The 14,377-nt window shown below is 41.0% G+C and overlaps 1 protein-coding gene across 2 annotated transcripts in view; it reads left to right on the top strand.

Annotated features, from left to right (window-relative positions):
* The window catches only part of Ppp1r1c (protein phosphatase 1 regulatory inhibitor subunit 1C), a 96,421-nt gene extending 87,850 nt beyond the window's left edge, over positions 1-8,571 (top strand). The window contains exon 5 of one of the 2 annotated variants that reach the window (XM_075984386.1): positions 8,511-8,571. In XM_075984386.1, coding sequence (XP_075840501.1) covers positions 8,511-8,548 — 38 coding nt within the window. In that variant the 3' untranslated portion in view covers positions 8,549-8,571. Of the gene's footprint in view, positions 1-457; positions 1,249-8,510 lie in introns of those variants that run through there. The other variant, XM_075984385.1, reaches the window with a different exon arrangement.
* The last annotated feature ends 5,806 nt before the right edge of the window (positions 8,572-14,377 follow it).

Raw genomic sequence — 14,377 nt, 5'->3', positions numbered from 1 at the left:
GGCCCAAGCATATGGGTAACAATGTCATGACTGTTACTTTTCTGTTTATATGTTACAGAAATGGCGCACATCCCTTTTGGTAGTATGACTTTGAAAGGCCTTCCTTGTAATTGAGTTCGGTGATGCCAAAAGCAATATTTTCACTAAATGATACATCAGAATTATAATAAGGGCCTCTGAGCAGATCTTGGTCAACAAGGTTTTAATAGACTGTGATGCAATCCTCAAAGGAGAAGATGCCATTATAAAAGATACCCTGTCTCTAATGGAAATTCGGCTGGGTGTACCTTTACTGCTCAGTGGATGAAAAGATTTATATAGGCCACGTGGTTGAGATTCTCGGAGAAAAACACACACAATGAAAAGCTTTCCACTGCACATTTTCATTAACTCTTTCAGCAGCAGATCTACCAGAAATAAAATTCACTTGAATTTTGCACAATTTCTATAATTTCAGGGGTTAAGCATCTGAAGGGCCAGAATGGATCAGCATTCCCTGAAGAAGAAGAAAGTGCAAGCGAAAGAGAAGACAAGTGGGACCACTAATTACCCCCCAGAAGCAAGAGGACTCCTTGGGGTTGGCTGGACTGACCGCTCTTCTGAATAGCCTATGGTACTCCCGAGCCCCGCCTCCCACAGGCTCTTCTGCCTCGTCTCCACACCCACAGCAGTTACAATCCCCCAGAAGACTCCTTGACTGAACTGGGAAACCTAGTGCGGATTGTTGTGTACCACTTGCAGCAAAGAACAGGCACTTACTGTACAACAATTTTTCTTTTAAACTAACAATACCTGGGAATCTGCTACCGTGTGTGTGTTCTCACTTTGATAATACCAAAGCTGAACTCCTACTGGCCTGCTAATATGATTTACTTTCCAAAGTCAATGTAGAGAGCTTTACTCAAAGAGTACAGAATAAATATCAAATGCACTTGGAATGAATGTGAGTGGGGCTTAATGGAAGAGGAATGTCTGTGGAAGCTTCTGAGTTAATACCTGCCTTTAGCATGCTTCTGTGTATAGATCAGACCCGAGTTTACTTCAAGAAGACAAAGATAGGTAGATGTCAGTTATCTTGATTCAGAACAGCACACCAGACGTGAAAGGTTCCTCCTCCTGCAGTGCATCCATGGTTACTTAAAGAAACAAATGTCTCTTCATTCTCTAAGCTGTGCAATGTTGGCTTCTCTGCATCATCTAATCATAGAGAAGGAAATGCTAAATTTCTAATAAAACATGACCGATTTCTTCTGTGCTCTCCTTTTTTAACAATGTGAAGTTAAGCCATCTGTTATGCATTGGGTTTTGTTTGTCTGGGGAGTTTGGTTGTCTCTTTTACTTTCCTTGGTGCTGAGAATGAAGCCAGGGCTTTGTATATGCAAATATTCACCCACTAGGCTATGCCCTCAGTCACATTGCATTTTAATAAATCCTTAGTGTTTTATTATTCCCCTCAGTGACAGAATAAAAAGAAAGTCTCATCAATTCAGCCAAGGACTCGCCCATTAATTCGACAACTGCTTTTTGTGGAGTTTTAACTTTTTTCTGTTACTTTCTGCATTATTGTTACACCATCTCCCCCTCCTCTCTCCTCTCTCTAAGCCCTCCCACACACCAGCCCTCCCTCCCTTTCAAATTCATGGTCCCCTTTCCATTAGTTGTTGTCACATGATTGCTAGCAGCCATTTTTTAAACTGAGTTCTTTCCTAGGATATTACTCTCTTGGAAGTTATGAAGGTAGAGGAAAACTCGTTTCTTCCCTGGAGCTGGAATACTGTGGGGTTTTGGAAGACCGTGGGCATTTGTAAGCATGGTTTCACTCAGAGTTCTGGCCTTCGTCCAATTTTAATTATTTATGATATATGAACACACAATTTAGCGAGGGTAGATAGTTTTGTTTCTACACTGTTGGTTTTAATGAGGTTCAAATGTTTCATGAATGTAAAGACGATTTGAAAGGAGCACTGGTGGCCTAGGGCAGGGGGTAAGATCACCTGCTGCCAGCTGCCAGCCTTGGTGGTAGAGCCCAGAAATCTACATGGCAGGAGGAGAAAACCAACTGTCTCTCACTTTGTGAGACGTATTGTCCTTACACAAATACACACACCTTGGTGTGTGGGATGGATGGGGACACACACACACACACACACACACACACCCTAAATAACCATAAAACATTACTAAGGGAAAATTAAGAAAAAGAGACAAATAAAATGCACAATTTACTAAAAATCTTAAATGCAAATCCAAAGGGATAAAATGAGTTTTAGTTTGAAAATAAATTTTATAATTTAGCAATTAAGAGAGCTATGTGAAAGTATTAATAAATGCAGTGAAAATAACAGTTTCACTCAGTGAGAGGCATCCCAAGACTATGAGTACTATTCTGTTTTCATCCTGTCCTCTGTCCTGTTTTCTGTCCCTTCCCTCCCTTCCCCTCCCCTCCCCTCCCTCGCCCTCCTTACCTCTTCCCTCCCCTTTCTACCCTTCTCTTCCCTTCACTTCCCTCCCCTTTCTTACCCTTCTCTTCTCTTCCCTTCACTTCCCTCCCCTCCTTTTCCCTACTTACCCCTTCCCTCTCCTTTCCTACCCTTTTCTTCCCTCCCCTCCCCTCCCTTTCCCTCCTTACCTCTTTCCTCCCCTTTTCTACCCTTCTCTTCCCTTCACTTCCCTCCCCTCCTTTTCCCTACTTACCCCTTCCCTCTCCTTTCCTACCCTTTTCTTCCCTCCCCTTCCCTTCCCCCCTTCTTTCCTTTCTGCCTCCTCCTTCTCTTCTCTCTATTGTCACTAAATCAATTTTTTACCAGACCTTTAGAGTTTTTTTTTTAAAATCACCTTCCATGACTATTTGTCTTCCTAAGTTTCTCTCTACTGAAAACATCATTAAGGTTCATATTCCTTGTAAATGCTTTTGAGCTATTTATGTTTCAAAACATCAGTGACACCCATTGAGAGGGTTTGAGACTCCTTGCTGTACTAACAAAAACCACCCTTTCCTTTTAGTTGACTAGAGATTTTTGTAAAAGCACCACACACACACACTCAAAGGCAAACAAGAAGGATCCAAAGCTCCAGCTGAATCTGCATCCTCAGCTTTGGAGCCAAGCAGCAAGAGGTCTGAATGACTTCCTCTCACTCTCCCTTCTTAGAGCAGGTAAGGCAATTCTCCTTGGGAATGCTCTCTCCTTCTATTTTTCTGTCCACTTTAAAACAACTCAGTAGCAGCTTAAACTTAAAGTTTCCTTGGGAAACAAGTGGCATTCTCAGAGATTTGAAGGAAACCAGGGCCAAGATAATGGGTTTTCTATTTCCTTTTCAAACAATTATAGTCTACAATGAAAGCTTTTTTATTTCTTGTTGTTTTTGGTATCCTCAAGGAGATAGTGTGGCTTTAGTTTGGTTGAATAGGCAAAGAAAGTTTCTGCCTAGTACTCCCTTATGCCCAACCTCATTCATAAGATGATGTTATGGTTAGTAGATAGGTTTTGAGTCATGCTGACTTAGATTCTGATTGAATCTCCATTTGCAAAATAAGTACAATCATTTTGAACATACATTGTTCTTGAGACTTGAGTGATGGAAGATCTATGGAATGCCTAGATTATCCAAGTGAGCACTGTTACCAGTTACAAAGGATCCAGAAAGTGTCTAAACCTCTCCTAGTGTATGGCCTTTTTTTGAAATGAAAAGGTAAAGTGATCAGCTCTCACTTACTCTCCAACAAATCTGACAAATGTAACAACTGACCAAAGAACTGTAGTTGCTCCTCTGTGTAGACTGAGCATTCTCTGCACCCCTGCATAGTCCCCCACTCTCTGCACCCCTGCATAGTCCCCCACTCTCTGCACCCCTGCATAGTCCCCCACTCTCTGCACCCCTGCATAGTCCCCCATTCTCTGCACCCCTGCATAGTCCCCATTCTCTGCACCCCTGCATAGTCCCCACTCTCTGCACCCCTGCATAGTCCCCACTCTCTGCACCCCTGCATAGTCCCCACTCTCTGCACCCCTGCATAGTCCCCACTCTCTGCACCCCTGCATAGTCCCCACTCTCTGCACCCCTGCATAGTCCCCACTCTCTGCACCCCTGCATAGTCCCCACTCTCTGCACCCCTGCATAGTCCCCATTCTCTGCACCCCTGCATAGTCCCCCATTCTCTGCACCCCTACACAGCCCCCCTTCTCTGCACCCCTGCGGTTCCCCCTTTGTCACCACTGAAGACTCAGCATTTCCTCTCTTCTTGCCCTTGTCAACCATTCAGATAATAATTAAAACATCATCACTTCTTCCCAAACTCTCTGCAGCATCCTTGTCATTCATTTGGGAATGCTTGGTTGTTTGTGCTGGATGTAAGAAAGGTTAAAGGTTAAAGATGATATTTTCTATCTCAAACAGAAAAAAAATGGGCAAAGAATGTCATATATCAAACATCTAAGTCAGAGACCTCAGTACTGGATCATAAATTTGTGGTTTGAGTTAAGGAATTGTACTCCAAAACAGAATTTTCTAAACTAATTTGTATTCCTAAACAAATTTTCATAATTTCACTTTGAATTTCCCATGTTTTCTACATTATGGAGTAAATGGTTTTAGGCTAGCCATGATCAAATTATGTGTTTTATGCATAGGATCAAAATATGTAGAAAATATTCACATCTATTATTTTTAAGTGGATATTGTTTGGGATGGAGAAATTTAAAGTGAAATATATATTTCAAGTCCACTTAAAAATACATTCAATGACTGTAGTATGACTCCAAATAACAAACATAAGACATAGCATACAACTGAGTAATTTTAATAAGCATTTGCTTTGGATATTGTCTTAAAAGCAACTTAAGTGTAAGCATCTCAGAGTCTATCGAATTGCAATATAGATTTATTAAGTCATAAAAAAGCCACATACCTTATGCACTTCTCGTCTGCATCTAAAAGCAAAGTTGAAGTATGAAATGAATACTAGGAAAGGCGGGTCTGCTTCTATAAAAGTGTTTATGCCATTATACAATGTGGAGTGAAGTGGATACAAGAAGAAATCGTCTTTTTCATTTTTATAAGTCACCGATCCCAAAAGAAAAATTCCTCAGAGTCATCATGTTTATTCATTAATAAATATTTTGCTGAAATGGAAAATATCTTAAATTATATGATTATGTTTCAGAACGGTACGCGGCCTGAATAACTAAATATAAACAAAAGAGAGTTCAGATGGGATGTCTCTAGTAAATCTTTTCCCTCAGAACTCAGGGAGCCCCAAGGAAGAGGAGGCAAAAATCCTGTAAGAGCCAGAGGGGATGGAGGACCCCAGGAGAACAGGGCCCTCTGCATCAGCTAAGGAAGCCTCTTATGGACTCAGAAGCTGGGGCAGAAGCAGAGTGTCTACATGATTCTGCAGCATCTCTTTGTATCTGTGAGAGCTTTTTGCTTGGTGTTTGAGAAAGGGTGGGTCTCTGATTCTTGTGTCTGCTCTCTAGACTCTTTTCCTCCTGTTGGGTTGCCTTGTCCAACTTTGATATGATCGTTTTTGCTTGATCTTACTATATTTTATGTTGTCATGTTTGGTTGTCATTTCTTAGAGGCGTGTTCTATTCTAATGAGAAAAAGAAAGGGAGTGGGTCAGAGGGGAGAGGAGCAAGTGGAGAGGAAGGGAGGGGAAGAACTGGGAGGAGAGAAGGAAGGGGAAAGCCTAATCAGCATGTATTGTATGAGAAGAGAGTCTATTTTCAATAAAAGGAAAATAGGGGGGAAAAGCCTGAGGGAAAAATTTCCTTTACTATATTTTTATTAACTCGGGGAATTTCAAACGACACTTCTTGATTATGCTCGTCCACTCCTTCTCTGTTTCCTCCAGGTCCACTCCCTTTCCTCCTTTTATTTTATGAAGCTACTTTGCTTACAGCAGCTCCCTGCCTGCCCTCGCTCCGGCTCTTACAATCTTCCCATTCCCTCTCTGCTTAGATGGAAATGGCACCATAAATAATGAAGGGACTGAGTTCTACAAATGTCCCCATAACCAGAGAGCTGTGGGGATAGAGCTTTCGACCCTCTACCAGGAAGCGGCCACAGTGAAATAATCTACATCAATGAATAAACGCACTCAGAAAGAGGCTGCCATTTGCCCCTGCATCTTTTTTCTGACATTTGCTTTGTCGCGCAAACGTGGACTTAGCCACTTCCCTGCTCCATTTAGCTGTCTGGTTTTACATGGACAACAGAGATTCGATCTAGAGATAGCACAAGTACATTAAAGAAAGAAAAGTGTATGAAGGCGGATTCTTGAAGCCTGAAGAACAAATCGTAAGATAATTTAAATGACATTGGATTCATTTTTATCTTTAAGTCTTACTCTTCAAATAAGACCACATTTTCTTCCTTTCTCTGATGTTTAATGTTGAGAACTAATGTGAGGGATGAACATGGTGAATTCTAGAGTGATAATATTGTGATATCAGAATCCTCACAAATATCAGAACAGTAGGGGCATTCAGCACATGGCTTTTGGGAACAGGTGTTAATTTACAAAGACAGAAGATCAGAAAAAGGAAGGTAAGGAGGGAGGGAGGGAGAGAGGGAAGGAGGAAGGGAAGGAGGGAGGGAGGGAGGGAGGGAGGGAGGGAGGGAGGGAGGGAGGGAGGGAGGGAGGGGAGAAAGAAAGAAACTTTAGAATGCTTGGACACATGAATTTGCCTTTGTATTCCAGAGGTAACACCACTGAGAAGTTTTTTTCTTTCTTATTAATTTTAATATTTAATTATTTTTCCTTTTTATTGAGAACTTTTTAAATGCAATCTTTTCTCATTTTTATAGCTATCCCCATTCTCACTCCCTTTCCTTCTCCTGCTCCACTTCCCCTCACCCCCCTCCCATCCACTCCTCAGAAACAGTAAGGCTTCCCATGGAGAATCAACAAAGTCTGAGTCTTCACTTCCAGGCAAGACCAAGGCCTTTCCTGCTCCAGCCCCCACACCTAGGCTGAGCAAGGTATCCCTCCAAAAAGAATGTGCCCTTAGATGCCAGTTCAAGCACTAGGGATAAATCCTGGTCCCACTGCCAGTGCCCCACAGACTTTCTGAGCCTCACAACTGTCACCCACATTCAGAGGGCCTAGTTTGGGCCTTTGCAGGTTCCCTGCTGTCAGGTCAGAGTCAGCGAGCAATCACTAGCTCAGGTCAGTTGTTTCTGTGGGTATCACTGTCATGGTTTTGACCCCTTTGCTCATATTATTGTCTTCAGTCTGATTACAGGAGAAGGTCAGTTTCAAAGCCCTGGGAAGTTTAGAATTAGAAAACATTACTGAGTTCTGGTTTGCATTTTCATGTAAAAGATGGGAAAAGCTGAGCATAGAACTTTCTATCAAATATATTTAAAAAATGTCAGGAAAGAAAGCACTTGGGGGCAAATCAGCACAGACGGTACCCAGGCTGGTTTCTGCCAAGCAGTGGACTGCCCAGAATGGAGAAGGTAGCATGGGGGGATTCCTTAGCATCATATTCAAGTAGAGAGTGCAGTGGAACCACAAAGAGGGGGGAACCCTCAGCTGTTTGCCAGAACAGTGTCAACACGAGACAGACCTTGGTAGGAAGCTGTTTCAGAAGGGAAATGCTTTTAATTGGATTTCTTCTTTTTCCTTTTTAAAATGTATTTATTCATTTATGTATTTTGGCATTTTGAGACAGGGTTTCTCTGTGTAATAGTTCTGCCTGTTCTGGAACTAGATCTGTAGATCAGGCTGGCCTCGAACTCGCAGAGATCCACTTGCCTCTGCCTCTCTAGTGCTGGGTCAATCTTTTAATAATTATATGCTCCTACTCCCCCACTTTATTGGACTTCTTGTCTCATCCCAACTAAATTTGGGTTCTCGTAGTATAGGTGGTTTGTTGGTATTGGTGAAACGCCAGCTGTATCTAGTTCCCAATGAAGAGAACCTTGGGACTTACCTCATTCCCGGGGCTTGGAAAACTCACAAGCATGTGAGTGACGGGGAGTGGAAGACATTACTAATCAACAGAACTTTTCATTAATTAGATATGTATAAGTGAGGTAATGCTTAATCTAGATCAATAGCTGGATAAAACTGTTTAGATAACCTTAATCATTCCATACTGTTCACGCAAGATTGTTTGGTATAATTTTTAAAAGCATATTTGGTGAACAAGTGACCAAAATTCTAGTTTTATTTTTCAATAAATATATATAAATGTTTCTGACATTCTCCATATTTATTACGTTAAGGATATAGGTACTAATAATATTGCTTAGTTTTTTTAATATGTTTGTATATATTTAAGTGGTTGGGATAATCAATATATATACCAATTAATATATAATAAATGACATCATTTCAGGTAATGCCAAGTTGCAGAAAAAGCAGGTGATGTCTTCACTGTATAGAGCAGAATCAGGCCCTCCCCTTACTCACTGTGGAACGCTATACACCTGGGAGATGAATGACCATGTGCTGTTCCTTCTGACTCTGAGTTAGACATTTCTCACTTCTAATTCTTTTACAGGAACAAGCAACCAAGGAGAAAAGAAGACATGGGAATAGCTAAGAGGCGCCTGCATTAGGGGAAGATGGAATCAGAAAAGGGACACCTCCTATGGCTGCGCTACAGTCAACAGACTGAAACTGAGTTATGAGTCAGAGACATATGAGCACATAGACTCTGTGAGGACATAAACGCTGTAACCTTGTATTCTGTCTTTGAAAATTTGTCCTAGGAAAAGACCTACAGGACTGCAACCTGTTTCTGTTTTTTGTTTGTTTGCTTGCTTTTGTTTGTTTCTGTTTTCTCATCCGGAACTTTCTCCAGGAAAATGACTCAGCTGCAAACCCGGACTGGACAATTTACTCTGCCTAGCGTGTGAACTGTTGCTGTAAAGGGTCACGTACCAGGTTTTTTCTTTTACAAAGATTTATGCAGCGTGGTATTAAGTTCTCTGGAATGCTTCCACTGTGTTCTGGGGTATTTTCTTTTTCTCCTCCAGGTGCAAAAAGCAAGTTGATAACAACCAGAAGCTTGTCAAAGCTCTGCTCCTGCCTGAGCTTGGAAAAGTACAACACAAAACCACAGGCCCAACACCCCAGCTCCTCCCCATGTCAGCAACAAACAGGATGGCCTTCTGGAGTGCTTTTGATATTTTATGCATAGTGTGGACATGTTTTTCAGAAATAGTTTATTATTATTTGTGCTAAATTATTTGTCCAGCTCTTCTCCCCGACTTCCCTCAAAAACTAGAAGGGAGAATTTGGATACATTTTAACTGAATTATTTTAATTCTACTTTTGAAAACTGAGAGTTCTCTTATAATGGGGAAGGTTTTAAACACAATCCCTTTGTTTCTGTTTCAAATTCCTCTGTGTTTATTTATCCACTTGTTGCTTTTCCAAATTCCACTGGTCTTGATTCAGTTCAGTTCCACAGATCTCTTGGAAGTTTACATGATTAAGGCTTGGGGCTGTAATAGTGGAAAGGGATACGATTGCCTTTATTGTAAATATAGCCGGTGAACTATGCTAGTTAATATTGGTTCCCTTCTTTACAATTAGTAAAGTGGCTTCACTTAACATTTCTCAGTTAGTAAGCCCATTACATGTGTATAAAAGGTAAGACTCACTTTGTAGATACAGACTCAACTCCAGAGATAAGGAGTGACCTCAAGTGAACTCATAATTCCACAAGTCTTTCCATAAGCTATGACCCATGTGTGAGACTGTCAGGGTTGTAAGAACAGAAAAGCATGCTTCCTTAGAACCCACAGGCTCCCTTGTTCCCTTCAACGGGGCCTCTACACTGACTCATAACTAAAACTCTCACGTCCCAAGGATAAAACACAAGATGATTTTCCTCATGTGGCTAGGGTGGGGAAAAGATTCTTAGTTCTTGAATTCTTCAGCATTGACTTAAACTAAGGTGATCTGTGCAAAACCAAACCTGTAAAGCAACCCTTCAATTAGTTGGGCGGTTCCTTCTTCCTCTGTCTCCTCCTTGTTCTCCTCTTCCTCTTTCTCCTTTAACTCTCCCTTTTTTTCCTCCTGTTCTTCTTCCTCCTCTTTTTTTTCTTTATCTCCTTTTTGCTTTTGACACAGGGTCTCACTATATAGCTTCAGTTGGCCTGGAACTCATTGAATAGACCAAGCTCTCTTCAAATTCATTGAGATGCTCCTGCCTCAGTGTAGTGCTGATATTAAACGTGGGTACCACACCATGTTTTACTTAGCGTTTCATTTTTTTAAATATTTTCTATTTTCAGAAGGCTGGAGAGATGGGTCAGTGGGCAATAGTCCTTGCTCTGCAATGATGGGCACCTGAGTTCAAACCCCACCCTGCAAGATAAAAGTCAAGCATGGCTGTATATATCTGAAATTTCAGCATTGGGGAACAGAGACAAGTGGAGTCTCAAAAGTGGGTGGCCATCTAACCTAGAGTAAGTGGTGGGCTTCTAGTTCAGTGAAAATCCCAGTCTCAAAGCAGTAAAATTGATGCCACAGAGGAAAACACCTGAGATGATCTTCTGGCTTCTGCACGTGTGTCTATGGGCATCACCCCCCCGCACACACACACACACACACACACACACACACACACACACACACACACACACACACACACACACAGAGAGAGAGAGAGAGAGAGAGAGAGAGAGAGAGAGAGAGAGAGAGAGAAAGATACACTAACACCCACACACATTTCAAAATTTATTCTTGAAATTAAGCCACTAACTCTAGAGCTGGAGAGATGGCTCATTGGTTAAGAACACTGACTGCTCACTCTTCCAGAGAACCCAGTTCAACTCTCAGCACCCACAGGACAGCTCACAACTAACTCTCTGTAATAGAGTTCCAGAGGATCTGACACCTTCACACCAATGGACATAAAATAAAATCACTTAAAAAACCCACTATCTCAAAAGTAGAATATTGTCGAGTTTGTGCCGATGTGTAATAAAAATAATATATTATAAATTACAAAATAAACATGAAGATTGTTTCAAACAACATCACTTTTAGTCCTACTCTGCCCAGGTCTTAAGACATAATAATTTTCACTTAATTCTTTAACAATTTGTATTTCAAGATGGCATATTGCTCAAAAAGTACAAAGGTATGGCTTTCTTTACGTGAATGACACCGACAAGACCATGAGAACTCTAAACACCATAGCTGGAGGATGGCTGAAAAATTGAGTTGCTCGAAATGGTCTCTTTTCTTCGTTTCCTTATTGCTTGGAGAAACATTTTCCAGGACATCACCCAGACAGGCAGGTTTCTCATTTCAGTGGGCCTGCAGTGTGCTCTCTGTGGATGGGATTCCCTAATCTTACTAATTATGTTGCCATATGTTGCCACCTGCTTTCTTCTTTGGCCCTAATGGGTCATAGATTTCTTATTTAAAATTTGCTACTTGATTATTGCATTTGTCAAGTGTTTGAAACACTTATAAGGCTCCTTATTTGATTTTGAGAATCAAATATGGTCAAAAACATGAGACATGAAGGTCGATGAGATTAAAATAGGAATTGTTCCACTAAATATTGCTTTTGTATGTCAGCTTAAGACTGCTTGTTAAAATTGGAGTTTACATTGGAAATAGATGATAAATAAATGACTCTTTAATATTTTGTTGAATACACAGGAGAAATATTAAAAATTAGACATTGCCATTAAATTACCCCAAACTATATCTGCATAAATAATGTATCATAGTGTTTGACAGAAAACACAGTCAACAAAGTCAACGTCTTTGTTTATATAATATGAAATTTAAATGTGCTCTACTGGCAAGTAGAATGTGTCCCTGCATCATATTTATGTGCATACACGTTTAAGTCCAATGAATAAGTGAAATGGTTGGCAATGGTGAAATAAAAACAAAATGTTTTTAAAGAAAGAAAAGAAACAACCTGTTCTTAATTAAGTAAGGAACAGAGGTACTTATTTGTTAATAAATACTTTCCAGTTATTTCCAATCTTCTGTGCTGAAGTTGCCCAGAGAAGAATGGCATGAGTCAACTGAGGGACGGCAAGGCTCACTGTTTCCCTCTGCTGGCCCCTGACACATGCTGCCTCTTGGCAGAGTTCTGCCCACTGCCCCAGGTTACCCCACGTGAGAGTGTCTGCTGCTCTATGGATGTTTGCGACAACACATTCTCTCTGGTGAGTTTGAAGATTCTGATTACAGCATTGACCCATTTGGCTTCTGGACTGTCTTCCTCATGATTCACAATGTATATGCTTCTCTTACATGGCGCCTTCCCTATCATAAAGGACCTTCTGCTTCCTTGTTTGGCTAATGGAGAACTTGGGATATGAGAGTCAACTGGTATAAGTGTGTGTGTAGTGTCTGTGTGTGTGTGTGTGTGTGTGCATGCACATGTGTGCATACTTGTAGTTCATCCATTCTTAAACGGTGGGTCGTGAACCCTTTGGGGGGTCACATATCAGATATCCTGCATATCACATATTTACTTTATGATTCATAATAGCAGCAAAATTACAGTTATGAAGGAACAATGAAATAATTATATGGTTTTGGGTCACACCATGAGGAGCTGTATTAGAGGGTCGCAGCATCAGGAAGGTTGAGAACCACTGCTGTAGTTGTTTGCCTTCTGAGGTAGGGCCTGGCCTGGGAACAGCTATGTAGATCAGGCTAAGCTTTGACATGTAATGTCCCTCTGTGTATGCATCCCAAATCTGGGATTACAGGCCTGTACCACTGTACGCACCAATTCAGCTGCCTTGCTTTGCTTTTGTTGTTGTAGTTTGGAAAATTGCAATTTTTGTTGCTTCTTGGGCACTTGGATCACCAATAACATATATTATTTAACAAGCCATTAAGGAATTATAAAGACCTCTGCTATTTTGGTTTCATGTTAATATCTATCTCCTCAATCGTGCATTCCATTTTTAAATTTATAATTAGATTGTCTGCATGATACACCAACTGGTAATCAATCAACATTTCCATCTCTATTTGAACATGTGCATCAACCTGTATCTTACTCCCAACCCATCCATATCATTTTCATCTATATCACATATGCTTTGTTATGCTTTGAGACATTGATAATCCAATCTTGAGTTTAGAATGGCTGTCTTACACTTACTTTTCAGGGAAACCCCCCCCCACACACACACACCATGTGGCTTTTAGAATATTGCTACTAAGTTAAATCCTGGCTTTATTCTTGAAATCACAAGCATCATGTGACTCTATGGGAAGTGGGTACAGCCTCTGGAATGTTCGTTCTTTCACAAATCCTGTTGTTTCCCTTCATGTCACATAGCATTCTCAGCACCTCACCTCTAATTGTTCCAATAACCCTAAAAGAGAAATATTCCTGCTATCTCCATTTTTAAATGAGAAGAAAAAGCTTGGACAAGATCACAAAGCAGGTAAATGCCAAGCCTAAAATTGGGGCCATATGTCAGGAGTAGATAAAGAATTTATTGCTTGGGTCTTCATTCAAAACAACAAAAATATATGTGTCTGGAAAAATACGAATTAATATTAATTTCTATTCACTGTGGGCCAGCAGTGTTTCAAGCACTCTTTAGACTCTTAAAATGTTCTTCATTATTATTTTACCATTTTATCAATATCTTTATGACTAGAGGTTAGGACATGTCAGTGTTAATTGCTAGCAGCTGCCAGTGACTGAGAATTAAGGTCTTTCTGCTTCACAATCCAATAGGGTTCTTATACTTAATAATGAAGTTTACAAGACATCGCCTAAGACATGTGCACTTGGCTCCTGAACGATGTTATAGGATCTGCTGTGACCGCTACACATGTGCAGCAGCAGACACGTGTCCCCAGGGTAGACAGGGCCATAGGGAACCATAAAACCATAATGCTTCTACTGTATAATTCATGCTCGCTTTTAGTACGAATTAAGAATTAATGCCCTCCCCATTTGTCTGCTCTGAGAAAAACAAGAATATTTAGGGAATCTGTAGCTTGTAGACTTCTAAAACAGCCTTCATTTCAACTGAATCAGCTAGCAAGGTAATCTGGGAATTAATCAGATATCAACCAGGAAATAAGAATAAACGCCTGCAGACATTTTTGTGAATGTTATCTATCTAATAATATTCACAAAAGACCAACCATGTTCAGCCCTTTCTAGCCATCAAATCCAGCAGTGAGATTAGCTCTGTGGGGAAACTGTGTCTCTGCACATCTTTGGGGGAAGGAGAGCGAGGCCAGGTTAAGATGGCGCAGAGAAGAGCGAGGGCAGGCGAGGGAGGCATTGCCTAGACAGGCCTGGCAGAAACCCACAGCAGCATACCGTGTGGAGCACTGAGACAGCCAGGGCAGTGCCTGTGATGAGCGTCGGTCAGGGGTGCTTAGTGTGCGGTCTGTGACGCAGGT

This window comes from Microtus pennsylvanicus, chromosome 9 (assembly GCF_037038515.1).
Source record: "Microtus pennsylvanicus isolate mMicPen1 chromosome 9, mMicPen1.hap1, whole genome shotgun sequence".
NCBI lineage: Eukaryota > Metazoa > Chordata > Mammalia > Rodentia > Cricetidae > Microtus > Microtus pennsylvanicus.
This window is presented reverse-complemented; position numbering and strand designations above follow the sequence as displayed.